Genomic DNA, 19362 nt, shown 5'->3' with positions numbered 1-19362 from the left:
AATATTATCTATCGACGCAATTTAAGTTTTGTCTCACTCTCTTCTTCTTTGTATTGTAAGTCAAGTCTTTATCAGACTTCATCCCAAAATTCTAAAATTTAGCTTTTTGACATTGTAATTGGAGTTGCTGTGTTTTGGCAAATGATTTTCTAAAAAAGCAAGATATTTTCAACCTGCATATGAATATTTAATTATGTAGATCGAGATATTTTCATTTGAATTTAAAAGAGTGTGATATAAGTACTATCCAACCTGCACATTTTGCTTGACAGATTTAGATTTAACTACTTACTAAAAAAAAACCTACCCACTTAAAAGTTTTTTTTTTTTTTGCCTTACCACACTAATAATCTAACATAAATTAATTATAATTAATTAAATCATAAAATTTTATTAAATTTGTAACACTTTTTTTAAGACAAAATTGTAATGTCTATTTATATTAAGATTAAACTAGACCTGTTCTGTAACACCCTAGGCAAATCCCACATCGACAAAACACGGGAGAGATGCTGAGTTTATAAGTTGGTGGTTCGTAACCCCTAATGACGCGTTTTAAAAACCGTGAGGGCTTCGGCTCAGAGCGGACAATATCACTAGTGGCCGGGCCGTTACATTTGTGGTATCAGAGCGGCTCCGCGTGCAACCTTGAACGATGGTGGGGCAAACCTCAGCAAGGACGCTGAGTCCCATAAGGGGGGTGGATTGTAACACCCTAAGCAAATCCCACATTGACAAAACACGGGAGAGATGCTGGGTTTGTAAGTTGGTGGTTCGTAACCCCTAATGACGCGTTTTAAAAACCGTGAGGGCTTCAGCTCAGAGCGGACAATATCATTAGTGGACCGGGCCGTTACATTTGTGGTATCAGAGCCGCTCCGCGTGCAACCTTGAACGATGGTGGGGCAAACCTCAGCGAGGATGCTGAGTCCCATAAGGGGGGTGGATTGTAACACCCTAGGCAAATGTAACGGCCCGGCCCACTAGTAATATTGTCCACTCTGAGCCGAAGCCCTCACGGTTTTTAAAATGCGTCATTAGGGGTTACGAACCACCAACTTATAAATCCAGCATCTCTCCCGTGTTTTGTCGATGTGGGATTTGCCTAGGGTGTTACATGTTCATCAGCTCCTGGGTGGAAGGAGGAGCTAATTAGCCCATTCTTTGTCACCTTTGTCTCTCCAAAGCTATTCATTATATTATTTTTATTTATTTTATGACAATGTATAATTAAATCTTTGAGATATAGTAAAATTTATATATTAATTTTTTATATACATTTTTAATAATAATTTAATTTTAAAATTTAATTCTATTAACAAATAAATTGATCATTGACTCTAATAATTTAATACTCATTTAATATTGTGGTTGAAATATTAAAATTATTTTTTTTTAAAAATTATAAAATTTAAAAATAATAAAAATGCAATTTGTATGAATAGATTTATCAATATGTCCACCAATTAAATGATTCGAAAAAAAATTACGTGTTACTTATGCAAAATATTTATTTCAAACTATTTTACACTTTTAATGGAATTTTAATGTAATTCTAATTTTTACACTATAATTTAAATATTATTAAATTCTTTAATATTTTTTATAATTCCATAATAAAATTAAATAAATTGAACATATTTATATTTTAGATAAAAAAATTTAAATTTTTGAAAAATAATTATAAATTAAAAAAAAAATAAAGACGTATTATATTTTAGGAGAATCACGAAATAATATCAAAACTTAGGTTTTTTATTTTTTTTTAAATTTCTTTCTTATTAAATGGTTTAAAAAAAATATTACATATTATACAAATTGTTTATTTGGAGTTTTTCTTCTCTTTTTTAGTTATTTAATTTATATTATTATTAGTGTATGTAAAAAATGATATCGAGAATAAAATTTTAGTAAAAATTTATTTAATTGATTTTAAATATGTTTGTTATTGGATTTTTTTATTCATATTATATATATGAACAATTGCAAAATTTAATATTATTTCAAAATTACGATAATATTTTACAACTATTTTTAATGAAATTTTAAAATAAAGAGCATGGCTTTTATTACTTGAGAATAATTTTTTTTTATAAATCATAAATGTTTACAAATGTTTGAAATATAATTGTTAGTATTATAATTAATAATAAATTAAATGGAAATTATTTGAAAAATAAGTATTTTACAAGGTGAACAAATTTTTTAACTAAAAAATTTTAAATAAGTAATTAATTATGAGTATTTTTACTATTATTTTATTTTTTATAAAATTATCTTTTTAGAATTATCATTTAATATATTAAAATAAAGTCTAATTTATCTACATAATAATTTAAATTTATTATGATTAGATTTCATTTATTTATAAAGACAAAATTAATTAAGTTATAAATTATTTAATTCAAGTGCAACGTATTTTTTTTTAAATTATATATATATATATATATATATCATGATTTAAAATAATAAAATTAAAAATAAATTTTCATAAATTGAAACTCATTTTCAATTATGGTTTGGTCGGCCAATATAGAGTCTAAAATAGATTCCTTTCAATAAAATATTTTTATTTTTAATTTATTAAAATTATTTGCTCAATTTTAAATCTATCTACAATATAGTGTCACTGTTAAATATATATTTTTTATTAATGAAAGTGAGAAAATAATTAAAAAAAATATAATTTTTCTTTTAAAATTTTAAAATAACTATTTTTTTAAAGCATGCATTGTATGTTATTTGTATTCATTTTACATATTTGTAATTTAAATTTTTTATATATAATTTTTTTTATATAATATTATATTGTCATAATTTAATTATTTTTAATATCTAGTTAAATTTAATTTTTTATTGTCATAATATTAAATTACCATCATGATAGTTTATTTTTAATTAATGTTAGTTCAAAAAATTGTAAGAAAATAAAATTAATAAGAAATATCAAATTAATCAATTAAAATAATATAAATAAAATACTATAAACATGATAGAAGAATACAAAATCTTTTTAGAATTAGTCTCAATTATTCCAAAAATATCTATCAAATAAATTAAATTATATAAATAAGTTTAAAAAATTACACAAAAATGAATATGCAAATGATAATAAAATGAGAAAAAAAATACCTGAGAATTAGCCTCTTGAAATATCTGAATGGTTTAGGTAGTCTTTAATAGTAATATCACTTCCATTTTAGTTTTTTTTAATTATTTTTAATAAAAATTATGATAGTTAATTTTGAGACCTAATACAATAAGAATTTTATAACTAATAATATTTAATTTTTATGATACTTAAAATACATTTTTTAGATAATGAAAAATATAATTATAAATAATTTTAAAAATTAAAGATATTTTTGATAATCCCATTATTCCCATTCTCACTTTTATATATATTACAAATATATTAGATAATAATTAATTTTCTTCAATATCTTATCAATTAATTTATTTGACAAAATAATTGTTTTCTTCTAATGTATAGGTGAATAAAATGAACATATCATGTATATGTGATAAGCTAGTTAGATATTTACAATATAAAATTTATGATTTTGAGTTAGTTAGATATTTACAATATAAAATTTGTGATTTTGATAGTCCATAATTATTACTTCCTATAAATTTATATTATAAAAAATTAATAAAATAATTATAAAAAAGAGTCATATAAATATTGATGATAAAATAATTCAATATAATAAAAATTTTATCAAAAAGTTAGAGAGAGTGAAAATAACTCTTTATTTAATAAATCTCAATAAATTATTTTAACATATCACTAATCTTTCTATGTAAATGAATTTTTTGATTTTTTTAATTATATATTTGATTAATAAAAATAATGTTATATAGGTGATTAATTCTATTGTGCCAAAATCTATATATTATTAATCGAGCTAATTGAAGAATAAAAATTAAAATATTTTAGCAACTTAAATAAGAAAAATTTAGATTATCACATTGACAAATACTAAAAACATATTATAAAGTTTTTTTTTTGTAATATTGCAATATAAATTTTTAATAACAATAATTATTCTAACACCAATTCATAGTAATATTTGAAAAAAATATTGAATTTCATAAACAAATTTTAATTAAAATATTTGATTTAAATGAAAAATTAAAAAAAATAGCCATAAGAAATTATCTTTACTTTGACATTCTCATGGAAAATTAATGATTTCATTACAATAACATTATATATATATATATATATTAAATTGAAATTATTTCAATAATTTTAATTTTGGTGATTTCAATTGATTTATCCAATCGTTTTCAATATTGATGATTTCAATTAATTTTATCAATAAATTTAATTAATTTTATTCTATAATTTAAGCATTAAAAAATCTTCTTTCTTTTTTATGTGCTTAATAATGTTTTAAAATTATTATTTTACCATAATAAGAATAGAGATATAATTGATTTTTTAATTAAAGTTTAAGATTTAAATTTTTGTTTCCATCTCAAAAAAATAGGTTTATTTATATTTTTACATAGTTTATATCATATACAAATGTGGGAAGGGAGAATATTATTTTTTCGAAAAATGTCATTTATTCCTCCAATTAATTGTAATTGTAGTTTTATTATTTAAATTAATTTTAATGTTTGTATAAATTTGAAATTATTAATTTTAGAAATCATATAAATTTAAAATTTTTAATAATACTTATAATTAACTTTAATTAAATATAAAATATTATAAGAAGTAATTAATTAAAGTAAAAATTAATAAGAAAAAAAAACACAATTAATTTATATCGATATATCTATATTATATATAAATGTATAAAGGAGGAAGAACATTAGCTTAGTTTTGCCCAAGTTTCCTTTCATTCTTAAAATTAATTATAATTATATTTATCATTTAAATTAATTTTAAAGTTTGTACAAATTTAAAATTCTTAATTTTAGAATTAATATAAATTTAAAATTATTAGTCCTATATTTAATTTTAATTAAATATAAAATTTTACATGAAGCAATTAACTAAAATAAGAAATTAATAAATAAAAAATATAATTTGATCGTATTGCAATATTAAATAAAATAGTTTATTAGTATCTAATTTTCAAACTTATATTTATAATTAGTTGTTTATTATATATATATTTAAAGATATTTTATTAGTTGCATTTATTTTTATAAGTTAATTTTCATATAAGATTTTTTTTATTTCAATAAATAATATATTAATATTTATAAAATTATAAATATTAATGAAAATTAAATATTTCTATGTCTATAATATATAAAAACAATAAAAATAATATAAATCATCTAAAGATTATTATTAATTTTAAAATTTATTAAATAAGCAACTTAAGAGAAATTTTATTTAATTTTAATTATTTTCAATACTAATAAAAAATATTAAAGACAATTAAATTTAAACCTAATTAATTTATTCTTATGTATATATGAAGGAGGAGGGAGAAACATTGGCTTTACCCAAATTGCCATTTATTCTTAAAATTAATTATAATTATATTTTTATTATTTAAATTAACTTTAAAATTTGTATAAATTTAAAATTCTTAATTTTACTGTTAATATGAACTTAAATTCTTAATCCTATTTATACTTAACTTTAATTAATTACAAATTTTACAAGAATTAATTACCTAAAATAAAATAATTAATAAATAAAAAATATAATTTAATCATATTACAATATTAAGTAAAATAGTTTATTAGTACCTAATTTTTTAATTTTTATTTACAATTAATTATTTATTATATATATATAAATATTTATTAGTTACATATTATTTTTTAATTAATTTCCATCTAAGTTTTTTTTAGTAAAAAAATATATTAATATTTATAAAATTATGAATATTGATTAAAATTATATATTAATTACTATAATTTTTAAAAATGAAAATAAAAATAATATAAATCATCCAAACATTATTATTAATTTTAAAATTTGTTAAATGAACAACTTAAAAAAACTTATTTAATATTAATTGAAGACTAATACTAACAAAAAAATATTAAAAATAATTAAATTTAAGCCTAATTAATTTATTCATTATGTATATCTTTATTATTACAAGTATATTTTTATTTCAATAAAACAATATATTAATATTTATAAAATTATTAATTTTAATTAAAATTAAATATTTAATGACTATAATTTATAAAAATGAAAACAAAAATAATATAAATCATTAGAAGATTATTAATAATTTTAAAATTTGTTAAACGAAGAACTTAAAAGGAATTATTTAATTTCAATTAAAGATCAATACTAACAAAAAAATTAAAGATAATTAAATTTAAACCTAATTAATTTATTCATATGCATATTTATATTATTACAAGTATGATTTCTTAGAAATTATTATTATAGAGCTAGCATTATACCACCTATATAAAATATTATCTCTTGCATTAATAATAAATAAAAGATAATATTGATAACATATTAACTAATTAATTAGATTTATATTTATATTATTACGATATAAATATTTTTATATTTTTATTCTTTTTAGTGTTAAAAATATTAGTGCTCATAATCCTTATTCTTTTGAATGAAAAGAAGTATTGATAAGAATTGAAATAAAAAAAAAATATTGGATAAACCAAGCCATATTTGACTAAATTTATTTTATCGTGTTAATATAATCCTAATTTTCTATTAACAATTGAATCAAAAATAATATTATACCCAATTATACTGAATACCAAATAAAGAAATAATTAAAGCTGAAATTAATTTTATAAAAATATATTTTATAAAGTTTTTAGAAATAAAATATAATTTTAATATACTTAAAACTTAAATAAGTAATAAATACAGTGTATTTATAATAATAGACTATGCACTAGAATATATATACAGATACGAATGAGGGACAAACTTTTTAAACTAATAAAATTATTATTATAAATATTAATAATATAAAATTATTTTTTCTTTTAAAATTTATTTTTTAAAATTTATTTTACAGAAATTTTGTTATAATTTTTAATTTAGAAGTAAACCTCTCTCTCTCTCTCTCTCTCTCTCTCTCTCTCTCTCTCTCTATATATATATATATATATATATATATATATATATAATATTGAATTTTAATTAGAATATACATTATTAAATTTATATATTAATCAATAATGTATTTATATCATATATAATATAATCTATAAATATATTAAATAATTAATAAATTAAATAGATTTTAAATTTTTTGTATTAAATAATATGATAATATAAAATTTCAAAACATCAATATAATAAAAATGAAAATTTTATAATAATAATGCACTAAACTAATAAAAATGCACTAAACTAATAAAAATTTATTTTAAAAATTATTTTATTTTCTAATTTTATAAGTAATTCTCTTTCACATTAATTTAGGCATACAATTTTATTATGCAAGTTAATGTCATTTTAAATTACAAAAAATTAAAGTAAAATATATGCAAATCAAACTTTTCTTAAAAAAAATAAAATAATAGAATTTAAATGAATTAAATTCATGGACTAATTTATATTTATTATTAATTTATTTTAATTTTTAAATATTTTCACATATTTATATTTTAAAAACTTATTATTTTTTTTATTATATTAATATTATCACACATAATTTTTTAAAAAATATGATCAAATAAAAAATAATTTTAAATTAATAAATATTTTTATTTATATAATTAATTAAAATGACATTAAAATTAATATTTTAGTTTAAATAATTAAATATAATATTTGTAATATAATGATAATATTATATAATATAAAATTAATAAAACATTTTATAAAAAAATTAAATTATGATTATGAGATTTTATAATAAGTATATATATTAAAAAAAAAAAGCTAAATTTAAACCACTGAATAGTACATGCACATTAATTAAGATAAAACCAAATCAAGACAAAAGAAAACAAGTCTAAAAGTGAAAATCAAAACCCCTAAAACCCTACAACTGGAAGTTTCTAATTAATGGTGCAAACCCTTTTCTTTCCCCATTGTTTTAGCAAAATTTGAAGTATGCCAATCCCAGCCAAGAACTCCATGCATTGTAGTGGGCTCAAAACATCCAAAACTCCCTTTAAAGTCCTAAGCCTTACACAGTCTGTTGCTTTCATCACTTTCTCTAGTCCTGCCATTACTCTTTTTAGTGCCACCTACACCAGTCCCTCTGCCTGCCTCACTTGCTCCCCATTCTTCACTTGAAGCACCAACCTCACCAACTCTGCCATCTTCCTATCTGCTATAGTCACTTGTTGCCTCTCCACCTTCTCCTCTTCTAACCTTATTTTCACCCTCAAAGCCTCAATCTTTCTCATATGTTCTTGTGTCAATTCAACCAAACTTGAACTAGGAACACCATTTATCCTTATTGAGTAAACCAGTTTAAACACTGATGAAGGTTTCGACTCAGTAACCCAAGAATAAGCATTCTCTAAAGGGGAAATCTAAATTGGACAAAAGAAAGCAAGCATGTCTTCATGGGCTAAGGCCCATTTTATAACGTAGTAGTCTTTATAATGTTGTGTGACTTTGGACACTAAAGCTTGTAGCTCTTGCTCACGCTCACACCCAGTTATATCTTAATAATCCTTAGACGCCTTTTGCAGGTGTTGTAGATACTCATCGAGTTGACACATCCACTTCTCGAAAAACTTAGAAAACCTCTCTTCAACTTTAGTTTTCATATCATTCCCCCTTCATTTAAGCAAAGAGATAGCTAGCTAGCTAGCTAGGACTAGGTGGGAGATAAAGAGAGATGAATAGAGTGATATGTTTTTATATATAAGAAAAGGTATGCTTGTGCTTGGCTTACGTGTAGCAATGAGTCAATGGTGGGTGTCAAGGGACGAGTGACGCTTTGCAAATAGGGAGAGCCTCTCCCGGAGAAGGACATGAGTCTGATGGATTTAGGTTTGGCTTTGACCATATTGATGAGTCACTCATGCACCCCACCACCTGGTGTTTTATGTTTCTTATGTTGGAAAACGTGTCAGTAAAAGAAACTATGTTAAGTTTAATGTGGAACTTAGATATCTTCCTCTTCCTTCATTGTCTCTCTAAACTCAACCCTCCTCTGAGGTAATATACAACTCCATGCAACTTGCTTCTTTTGCTGACATGTTTGAATAGCTACAAGCCAACAACTTGCTTTAAGCTTTTGATTTTATTGATTTGAGTTTGATCATTTCTTGTTGCTTGTAGTTGCTTCAATCGGCGAATTTATCATTTGGGTAATTATTAATTTAGGTATTGCTAAAAATGGTTATGGATATGAAGAACAATGAATAACAACTCTAACTCACAAAAAGCCCTAATTTTTTATTTTTTTCAATCGACAATTCAAGTTTACATAAAAGTTTTAAAATCCAAAATGTTACCGTTCAATATGGGAATTTTCTGGGTTATGTGCAATACGTGTTTTAGGAGAAAAAAGAGTATACATATAGAGAGAGAGAGACTGTGCCCCAAGGCATTGCAGCACCACCAGCAAAACTAGAAAGTGGGTGCTCAATTGAAGTTTTTCAAAAATGAATGCATTCAGCTCTCACTAAATATGATACTTGCTTGGTTTTCTACTCAAAGCATGATAAATTGGATGAAATTAAAAAGGAAAATCCAAGAATGTGCTCAGGTAAGTATACTACCCACATGTTTGATCCAAACAGGATCACTCGTGGTCCACCAATTAAATAATCTTTTTTCAGATCAATGACACATTGAAAAAAATGTCGAGAGCACTATAAAAGAGGTATATCATTCTACTATTATTATTAGTATTTATATCTTTAAAATTATTTTATATTTAGACATGTTTTGTGAAATTTGAAAATAAATATTAGTGTTTATTTCTTTAAAATTATTTTATACTTGGACATGTTTTATGAAATTTGAAAATAAATATTAGTGTTTATTTCTTTAAAATTATTTTATATTTAGACATGTTTCATGAAATCTGAAAACAAATATGCACTTTAATAACTTTTAAAATACATCATCATATAATTATTGTGCAAACAGCAAGCAGTTGATCTCTAATATTATCATCCAAGGTCTGTCCTTGGCTGTCTTCACCATCATAACTGGATCACCGTTGTCATCACCTCTGTTATTACCTCCACACGGCCATCACCACTATCACCATCACTACTACTGCTTGATCGTTGTCATCACTACTTAGTCATCACTATTACTACTATCATCACTCACCACCACTATTCGATCCTCATTGTTGCTGCCCCCATCATTAGTAATAATAATAATAATAATAATAATAATAATAATAATAATAATAATAATAATAATAATAATAATAATAATTTCAAATTAAAATGATATTTAATAAATAATAATATATTAAAATTTTATTATTAATTTAATTATATTTTATCAATATATATATATATGAGGTTGTATTAATAATTATATTATACTTTTATTTTTCTAAATAAAATAATACAGTATAAAACTTTAATTTCAATTAATTACATTGCATTATACTCAGAGGAGAGTGTGTGGCAATCGGTTCAGGTATACTAAGAAGTTGCCCCAAAGGCACACTTCAATGCTTTAAGAAAAGCTCGACAAGCATTTCTAGAAAGCTTCAATACTTGGAGGAACAAGGGTCCCTTGAAAAATTGGTAAATCTTTTATGAAATCCTATGCTCTCATATTTCTGGGAATTGCTTTATGGCTAAATAACATTTGTGTTCTAGCTGACAAGCATATAATTTAACTATAAACTTGCAGGCTGCTGAATATTTGAATGACAAACGTAGTATCAATTATATGATTGACCCAACCCTCAAGTCTTTCAAAAACAATGAGCTTGAGCTCATATGCAAGATTATTCAAGAATGCATACAACCAGGTCCAAGGCAAAGACCAACAATGAAGGGTATCACTTCCAAGTTAAGGGAAGTGATTGCTATATCACTTGATCAAGCAACTCCAAGACTTTCTCCACTATGGTGGGCTGAACTCGAAATATTATCTGTCTCAGCGACTTAAGTTCTGTCTCTCTCTCTTCTTCTCTGTATTGTAAGTCAAGTCTCTCTCAGACTTCATGCAAAAAATCTAAAATTTAGCTTTTGTATTTGTGCTTCGCCTACATTAGCGAATACCATCAATGCTCAGCTTTCACACCTTTTTTTTTCATCAATTGTTCTATATTTGTCCTCTGATTTCATTATATTCCATTTTTCTTTTTTTCTTTTTTTATATATAATTTCTCCCTAGCATTTCCATCAGAACGAGAGTGTAATATATTTGTTCCCTTGATGGGGAACTGTGCTCCCAGCTGATACATGTCATATGTATTTTGCGAAAGAAGTTTGTGGTGTAACGATTTAATTTCTTGCCTTATTTTTATAAATTGGCTGTTATTATTCCCAGGATTCCTTCTTGCCCACATCATTAATGGAAGCAGAGCCTTTTTGATATTGTAATTGGAGTTGCTGTGTTTTGGCAAATGATTTTATGAAAAAGCATGAAAATTTTGATTACAATACAATATGAATATTTAATTATGTAGATGGAGATACTTTCATTTGAATTTAAAAGAGTGTGATATCAAACACTATTCAACTTGCACCTTTCGCTTGACATATTTAGATTTTACTACTTACTAAAAAAAAAAAAAACCTACACACTTAGAAGTTTTTTTTTTTTTTACCTTCCACACTAATAATCTAACATAAATTAACTATAATTAATTAAATCATAAAATTTTATTAAATTTGTAACACTTTTTTTTTAGGACAAAATTGTAATGCCTATTTATATTGAGATTAAACTAGACCTGTTCAACAGCTCCTGGGTGGAAGGAAGAGCTAAGATAGATACCTATGTGTGTGTGTGTATATATATATATATTTATCACCTGCTAATTAGCCCATTCTTTGCCACCTGTGTCTCTTCAAATCTATTCATTATATTATTTTTATTTATTTTAGGACAATGTATAATTAAATCTTTGTATGAATAGATTTATCAATATGTCCACCAATTAAATGATGGTATTTGAATACACTCCTAATGGAACCCTCTTTGAGCATCTGCATGGTAATACTCTCTGTATATTAATTTAATGATGGAAATTTTGATAGATTTCTCCTATGGTAATTTAGAGACTAAACATTTATTCTGTATCTTCAGTTAAAGAAATGGAACATCTTGACTGGAGTGCAAGGATGAGGTGTAACAGCCCGATCCTTCTCCAGTTAGTATTGTTCGCTTTGGCCCATGGGCCTCACAAATTTGTCCCTTCGGGGACATCCGATAAAATTGAAACAATATAGAGAAGATTAGCATGGCCCCTGTGCAAGGATGACATGCACAAATCGAGAAATGGGCCAAAGCGGACAATACTAACTGGAGAAGGATCGGGCTATTATAATTTGGTATCAGAGCCGCTCCGCGTGCAACCTTGGGCGATGGTGGGGCAAACCTCAGTGAGGACAATGAGTGTAACGGCCCGGCCCACTAGTGATATTGTCCGCTCTGGGCCGAAGCCCTCACAGTTTTAAAATGCGTCATTAGGGGTTGCGAACCACCAACTTATAAATCCAGCATCTCTTCCGTGTTTTGCCGATGTGGGATTTGCCTAGGGTGTTACAATCCACCCCCCTTATGGGACTCAGTGTAATAGCCCTATCCTTCTCCAGTTAGTATTGTCTGCTTTGGCCCATGGGCCTCAAGGATTTGTCCCTTGGGAGGTTTCATTCCCAAAAGCACACTGACCAGGTGAGGAAGGCTCCCACATATATGGCCCAAATCTTTTCTTCCCATTTTCGATGTGGGACACGAAGTTTCTACCCCAGTGCGCAGCTGGTTGAACAAGCACGTCCCAAACCCATCCCTGGGTCGTGACAAGCCCACTAGCTTCCGCCTGGTGCATCCTCACACCACACACCATACTAGAGGGAGTCCAGCTCTGATACCACAAATGTAACGGCCCGGCCCACTAGTGATATTGTCAGCTCTGGGCTGAAGCCCTCACGATTTTAAAACGCGTCATTAGGAGTTGCGAACTACCAACTTATAAATCCAACATCTCTCCCGTGTTTTGCCGATGTGGGATTTGCCTAGGGTGTTACATGAGGAATATCATGAGCATTGCTTATTGCTTACAATACATGCACCATGAGTTAAATCCACCAGTGGCACATTCTAACTTGAATTAACATAATATCTTTCTAACTAATGACTATGCAGCTAAGGTAATCTCCTTCATGGGTTGGCTTCATTCTAATTTGTTTCTTTAATGTACCTTTTTACCATATCTATGGTCCCTCTCAGATTGCTGAGATCTCTTTCTTGCCACAAGATTCCTCCAAGTCGAAGAGCTCAGGTGACAATGAGTCAGCGCATTCTACATTGCCACCTTTGGATATTGTAGAGATAAATGTCTATTGTTTTGGAATTTTATTGCTAGAAATCATTTCTGGAAAGCTCCAATACTCGGAAGAACAAGTGTCCCTTGAAAAATTGGTAAATCTTTTATGAAATCCTATACTCTCATATCTCTGGGAATTGTTTTACGGCTAAATGACATTTGTGTTCTAGCTGCATGCATGGCTGGTTGACAAGCATATAATTTAACTATAAACTTGCAGGCTGCTGAATATTTGAATGACAAACATAGTGTCAGTTACCTGATTGACCCAACCCTCAAGTCTTTCAAAAACAATGAGCTTGACCTCATATGCGAGATTATCCAAGAGCGCATACAACCAGATCCAAGGCAAAGACCAATAATGAAGGATATCACTTCCAAGTTGAGGGAAGTGATTGCTATCTCACCTGATCAAGCAACTCCAAGACTTTCTCTGTTTTGGTGGGCTAAACTTGAAATATTAAGTTCTGTCTCATTCTCTTCTTCTTTTGTATTGTAAGTCAAGTCTCTCTCAGACTTCATGCCAAAAATCTAAAATTTAGCTTTTTGATATTGTAATTAGAGTTGCTGTGTTTTGGCAAATGATTTTCTGAAAAAGCAGGAAAATTTTTATTACGACACAACATGAATATTTAATTATGTAGATGGAGATATTTTCATTTGAATTTAAAAGAGTGTGATATCAAGTACTATTCAACTTACACCTTTCGTTTGACATATTTAGATTTTACTACTTACTAAAAAAAAAAACCTGCACACTTAAATTTTTTTTTTTACCTTACCACACTAATAATCTAACATAAAATTATAATTAATTAAATCATAAAATTTTATTAAAATTTGTAACTCTTTTTTTGAAGACAATTGTGATGTAAGTTTATATTAAGATTAAACTAGACCTGTTTACCAGCTCTTGTGTGGAAGGAGGAGCTAAGATAGATACCTATATATATATATATATATATATATATATATATATATATATATATATATATATATATATATATATATATATATATATATATATATATATATATCACCTGCTAATTAGCCCATTCTTTGCCACCTGTGTCTCTCCAAATCTATTCATTATATTATTTTTTTTTATTTTAGAACAATGTATAATTAAATCTTTGAGATATAGTAAAATTTATCTATTAATTTTTTATATATATTTTTAATAATGATTTAATTTTAAATTTTAATTCTATTAACAAATAAATTGACCATTGACTCTAATAATTTAATACTCATTTAATACTGTGGTTAAAATGTTAAAATTATTTTTTTAAAATAAAATTTATAAAATTTAAAAATAATATAAATGCACTTTATATGAATAGATTTATCAATATGTCCACCAATTAAATGATTTGAAAAAAAAAAATAAATGTTACTCATGCAAAAAAATTTATTTCAAACTATTTTGCACTTTCAATGGAATTTTCATATAATTCTAATTTTTACACTATAATTTAAATATTATTAAAATCTTTAATACTTTTTATAATTACGTAATAAAATTAAATAAATTGAACATATTTATATTTTATATAAAAATTTAAAATTTTTGAAAAATAATTATAAATTAAAAATAATAAAGGCATATTATATTTTAAGAGATTCACTAATTAATATCAAAACTTAGGTTTTTTAATTTTTTTTCAAAATTTCTTTCCTATTAAATGGTTTAAAAAAATATTACATATTATACAAATTGTTTATTTGGAGTTTTCTTCTCTTTTTTAGTTATTTAATTTATATTATTATTAGTGTATATAAAAAATGATATCGAGAATAAAATTTTAGTAAAAATTTATTTAATTGATTTTAAATATGTTTGTCATTGGATTTTCTTATTCATATTATATATATATATATATATATATATATATGAACAATTGCAAAATTTAAGATTATTTCAAAATTATGATAATATTTTACAACTATTTTTAATGAAATTTTAAAATAAAGAGCATGGCTTTTATTACTTGAGATTATTTTTTTTATAAATCATAAATGTTTACAAATGTTTGAAATATAATTGTTAGTATTATAATTAATAATAAATTAAATGAAAATTATTTGAAAAATATGTATGTTATAAGGTGAACAAATTTTTTAACTAAAAAATTTTAAATAAGTAATTAATTATGAGTATTTTTACTATTATTTTATTTTTTATAAAATTATTTTTTTAGAATTATCATTTAATATATTAAAATAAAATCTAATTTATGTACATAATAATTTAAATTTATTATAATTAGATTTCATTTATTTATAAAGACAAAATTAATTGTGAGTTATAAATTATGTAATTCATGTGCAACGTGTATATATATATATATCATGATTTAAAATAATAAAATTAAAAATAAATTTTCATAAATTGAAACTCATTTTCAATTGTGCTTTGATCTGTCAATATAGAGTCTAAAATGGATTCCTTTCAATAAAATTTTAGAATAAATTATAATTTGATTCGAAGTACAATAAAATATCTTTATTTTTAATTTATTAAAATTATTTGTTCAATTTTAAATCTATCTACAATATAGCGTCACTGTTAAAATATATATTTTTTATTAATGAAAGTAAGAAAATAATTAAAAAAATATAATTTGTCTTTTAAAATTTTAAAATAACTATTTTTTTAAAACTTGCATTGTATGTTATTTGTATTCATTTTACATATTTGTAATTTAAATTTTTTGTATATAATTTTTTTATATAATATTATATTGTCATAATTTAATTATTTTTAATTTCTAGTTAAATTTAATTTTTTTTATTGTCATAATATTAAATTACCATCATGATATTTTATTTTTAATTAATGTTAGTTCAAAAAATTGTAAGAAAATAAAATTAATAAGAAATATTAAATTAATCAATTAAATTAATATAAATAAAATACTATAAACATGATAGAAGAATACAAAATCTTACCAGAATTAGTCTCAGTGATTCCAAAAATATCTATCAAATAATTTAAATTATATAAATAACTTCAAAAAATTACACAAAAATGAATATGTAAATGACAATAAAATGAGAAAAAATACCTGAGAATTAGTATCTTGAAATCCCCGAATGGTTTAGGTAGCCTTCAATAGTAATATCCCTTATATTTTATTTTTTTAAATTATTTTTAATAAAAATTATGATAGTTAATTTTGAGACCTAATACAATAAGAATTTTATAACTAATAATATTTAATTTTTATTATACCTAAAATACATTTTTTAGATAATAAAAAATATAATTGTAAATAATTTTAAAAATTAAAGATATTTTTGATAATCCCATTATTCCCCTTCTCACTTTTATATATATTACAAATATATTTGGTAATAATGAATTTTCTCCAATATCTTATCAATTAATTTATTTGACAAAATAATTGGTTTCTTCTAATATATAGGTGAAAAAAAATGAATATATCATGTATATGTGATAAGCTAGTTAGATATTTACAATATAAAATTTGTGATTTTGAGTTAGTTAGATATTGACAATATAAAATTTGTGATTTTGATGGTCCATAATTATTACTTCCTATAAATTTATATTATAAAAAATTAATAAAATAATTATAAAAAAGAGTCATATAAATATTGATGATAAAATAATTCAATATAATAAAAATTTTATCAAAAAGTTAGAGAGAGTGAAAATAACTCTTTATTTAATAAATCCCAATCAATTATTTTAACATATCACTAATCTTTCTATGTAAATGAATTTTTTGATTTTTTAATTATATATTTGATTAATAAAAATAATGTTATATAGGTGATAAATTCTATTTTAATTTTCATGATTTTTATTAAATAATTATTCAATTTGACTAAAAAGTAGAGATGGTTAAAAATAATTTACATCTAAAAATTTTCAATTCTATTTTGTCAAAATATATATATTATTAATCGAGCTAATTGAAAAATAAAAATTAAAATATTTTAGTAATTCAAATAAAAAAAAAATTTAGATTATCACATTGACAAATACTAAAAACATATTATAAAGTTTTTTTTTTGTTAACATTGCAATATAAATTTTTAATAACAATAATTATTCTAACACCAATTCATAATAATATTTGAAAAAAATATTGAATTTCATAAAAAAATTTTAATTAGAATATTTGATTTAAATGAAAAATTAAAAAAAATAGCCATAAAAAATAGGTATATATATATATATATATATATATATATATTAAATTGAAATTATTTCAATAATTTTAATTTTTGTAATTTCAATCGATTTATCCAATCGTTTTCAATTTTAACAATTTCAATTAATTTTATCAATAAATTTAATTAATTTTATTCTATAATTTAAACATTAAAAAACTTCTTTCTTTTTCATATGCTTAATAATATTTTAAAATTATTATTTTACCATAATAATAATAGAGATATAACTTATTCTTTAATTAAATTTTAAGATTTAAATTTTTGTTTCCATCTCAAAAAAATAGGTTTATTTATATTTTTACATAGTTTATATTATATACAAATGTGGGAAGGGAGAATATTAGTTTTGCCAAAAATGCCATTTATTCTTCGAATTAATTGCAATTATATTTTTATTATTTAAATTAATTTTAATATTTATATAAATTTGAAATTATTAATTTTAAAAATCATATCAATTTAAAATTCTTAATAATACTTATAATTAACTTTAATTAAATATAAAATATTATAAGAAGTAATTAATTAAAGTAAGAAACTAACAAGTGAAAAATTAAGAAATACAATTAATTTATATTGATATATCTATATTATACATAAATGTATAAAGGAGGGAAAATATTAGCTTAGTTTTGTTCGAGTTTCCTTTTATTCTTAAAATTAATTACAATTACATTTTTATTATTTAAATTAATTTTAAAGTTTATACAAATTTAAAATTCTTAATTTTAGAATTAATATAAATTTAAAATTATTAGTCCTATTTATATTTAATTTTAATTAAGTATAAAATTTTACATGAAATAATTAATAAAATTAGAAATTAGTAAATAAAAAAATATAATTTGATCGTATTACAATATTAAGTAAAATAGTTTATTAGTATCTAATTTTCAAAATTTATATTTATAATTAGTCATTTATTATATATATATATATATATATATATATATATATATATATATATATATTTAAAGATATTTTATTAGTTGCATATTATTTTTATAAGTTAATTTTCATATAAGATTTTTTTATTTCAATAAATAATATATTAATATTAATTAAAATAAATATTCTTATGACTATAATTTATAAAAACAATAAAAATAATATAAATCATCTAGAGCTTATTATTAATTTTAAAATTTATTAAATAAACAACTTAAAAGGAATTTTATTTAATTTTAATTATTTTCAATACTAATAAAAAAATATTAAAGACAATTAAATTTTAACCTAATTAATTTATTCTTATGTATATATGAAGGAGGAGGGGGAATATTGGCTTTACTCAAATTGCCATTTATTCTTAAAATTAATTTTAAAGTTTGTATAAATTTAAAATTCTTAATTTTATGGTTAATATAAACTTAAAATTCTTAATCCTATTTATAATTTACTTCAATAAAATATAAAAATTTATAAGAATTAATTACCTAAAATAAAAAAATTAATTAATAAAAAATAAATAATATAATTCGATCGTATTGCAATATTAAGTAAAATAGTTTATTAGTATCTAATTTTTTAATTTTTATTAACAATTAATTATTTATTATATATATTTAAAATATTTATTGGTTACATATTATTTTTTAATTAATTTCCATCTAATATTTTTTAGTAAAACAATATATTAATATTCATAAAATTATGAATATTAATTAAATTTATATATTAATGATTATAATTTTTAAAAATGAAAATAAAATAATATAAATCATCCAAACATTATTATTAATTTTAA

At 22.4% G+C, this 19362-nt stretch overlaps 1 protein-coding gene and 1 non-coding gene across 2 annotated transcripts; one reads left to right on the top strand and one right to left on the bottom strand.

The window, feature by feature from the left end:
* Nucleotides 1-8169: 8169 nt before the first annotated feature.
* On the bottom strand, nucleotides 8170-8909 carry LOC131170325 (protein DOG1-like 4). Its single transcript, XM_058129377.1, has 2 exons — nucleotides 8829-8909; nucleotides 8170-8460 (listed from the first exon to the last, which is right to left on the bottom strand). The coding sequence occupies exons 1-2, from the start codon at nucleotides 8907-8909 to the stop codon at nucleotides 8170-8172; spliced, it is 372 nt and encodes a 123-aa protein (XP_057985360.1).
* Nucleotides 8910-12273: 3364 nt separating this feature from the next.
* LOC131170926 (U6 spliceosomal RNA) lies at nucleotides 12274-12376 on the top strand. Its single transcript, XR_009141690.1, has one exon. It is a non-coding gene; the product is annotated as a U6 spliceosomal RNA (small nuclear RNA).
* The last annotated feature ends 6986 nt before the right edge of the window (nucleotides 12377-19362 follow it).

The sequence above is a fragment of the Hevea brasiliensis genome, chromosome 11 (assembly GCF_030052815.1).
Source record: "Hevea brasiliensis isolate MT/VB/25A 57/8 chromosome 11, ASM3005281v1, whole genome shotgun sequence".
Classification (NCBI taxonomy): domain Eukaryota; kingdom Viridiplantae; phylum Streptophyta; class Magnoliopsida; order Malpighiales; family Euphorbiaceae; genus Hevea; species Hevea brasiliensis.
Note: the sequence above shows the minus strand (reverse complement) of the source record. Positions and strands in the feature narration are given on the sequence as shown.

Coding starts and splice junctions, on each gene's coding strand:
- LOC131170325 (XM_058129377.1), bottom strand. CDS start 8,909: ATGTCCTTCTCCGGGAGAGGCTCTCCCTATTTGCAAAGCGTCACTCGT. Junction 8,461..8,828: donor CCATTGACTCATTGCTACAC/GTAAGCCAAGCA, acceptor TGTCCAATTTAG/ATTTCCCCTTTAGAGAATGC.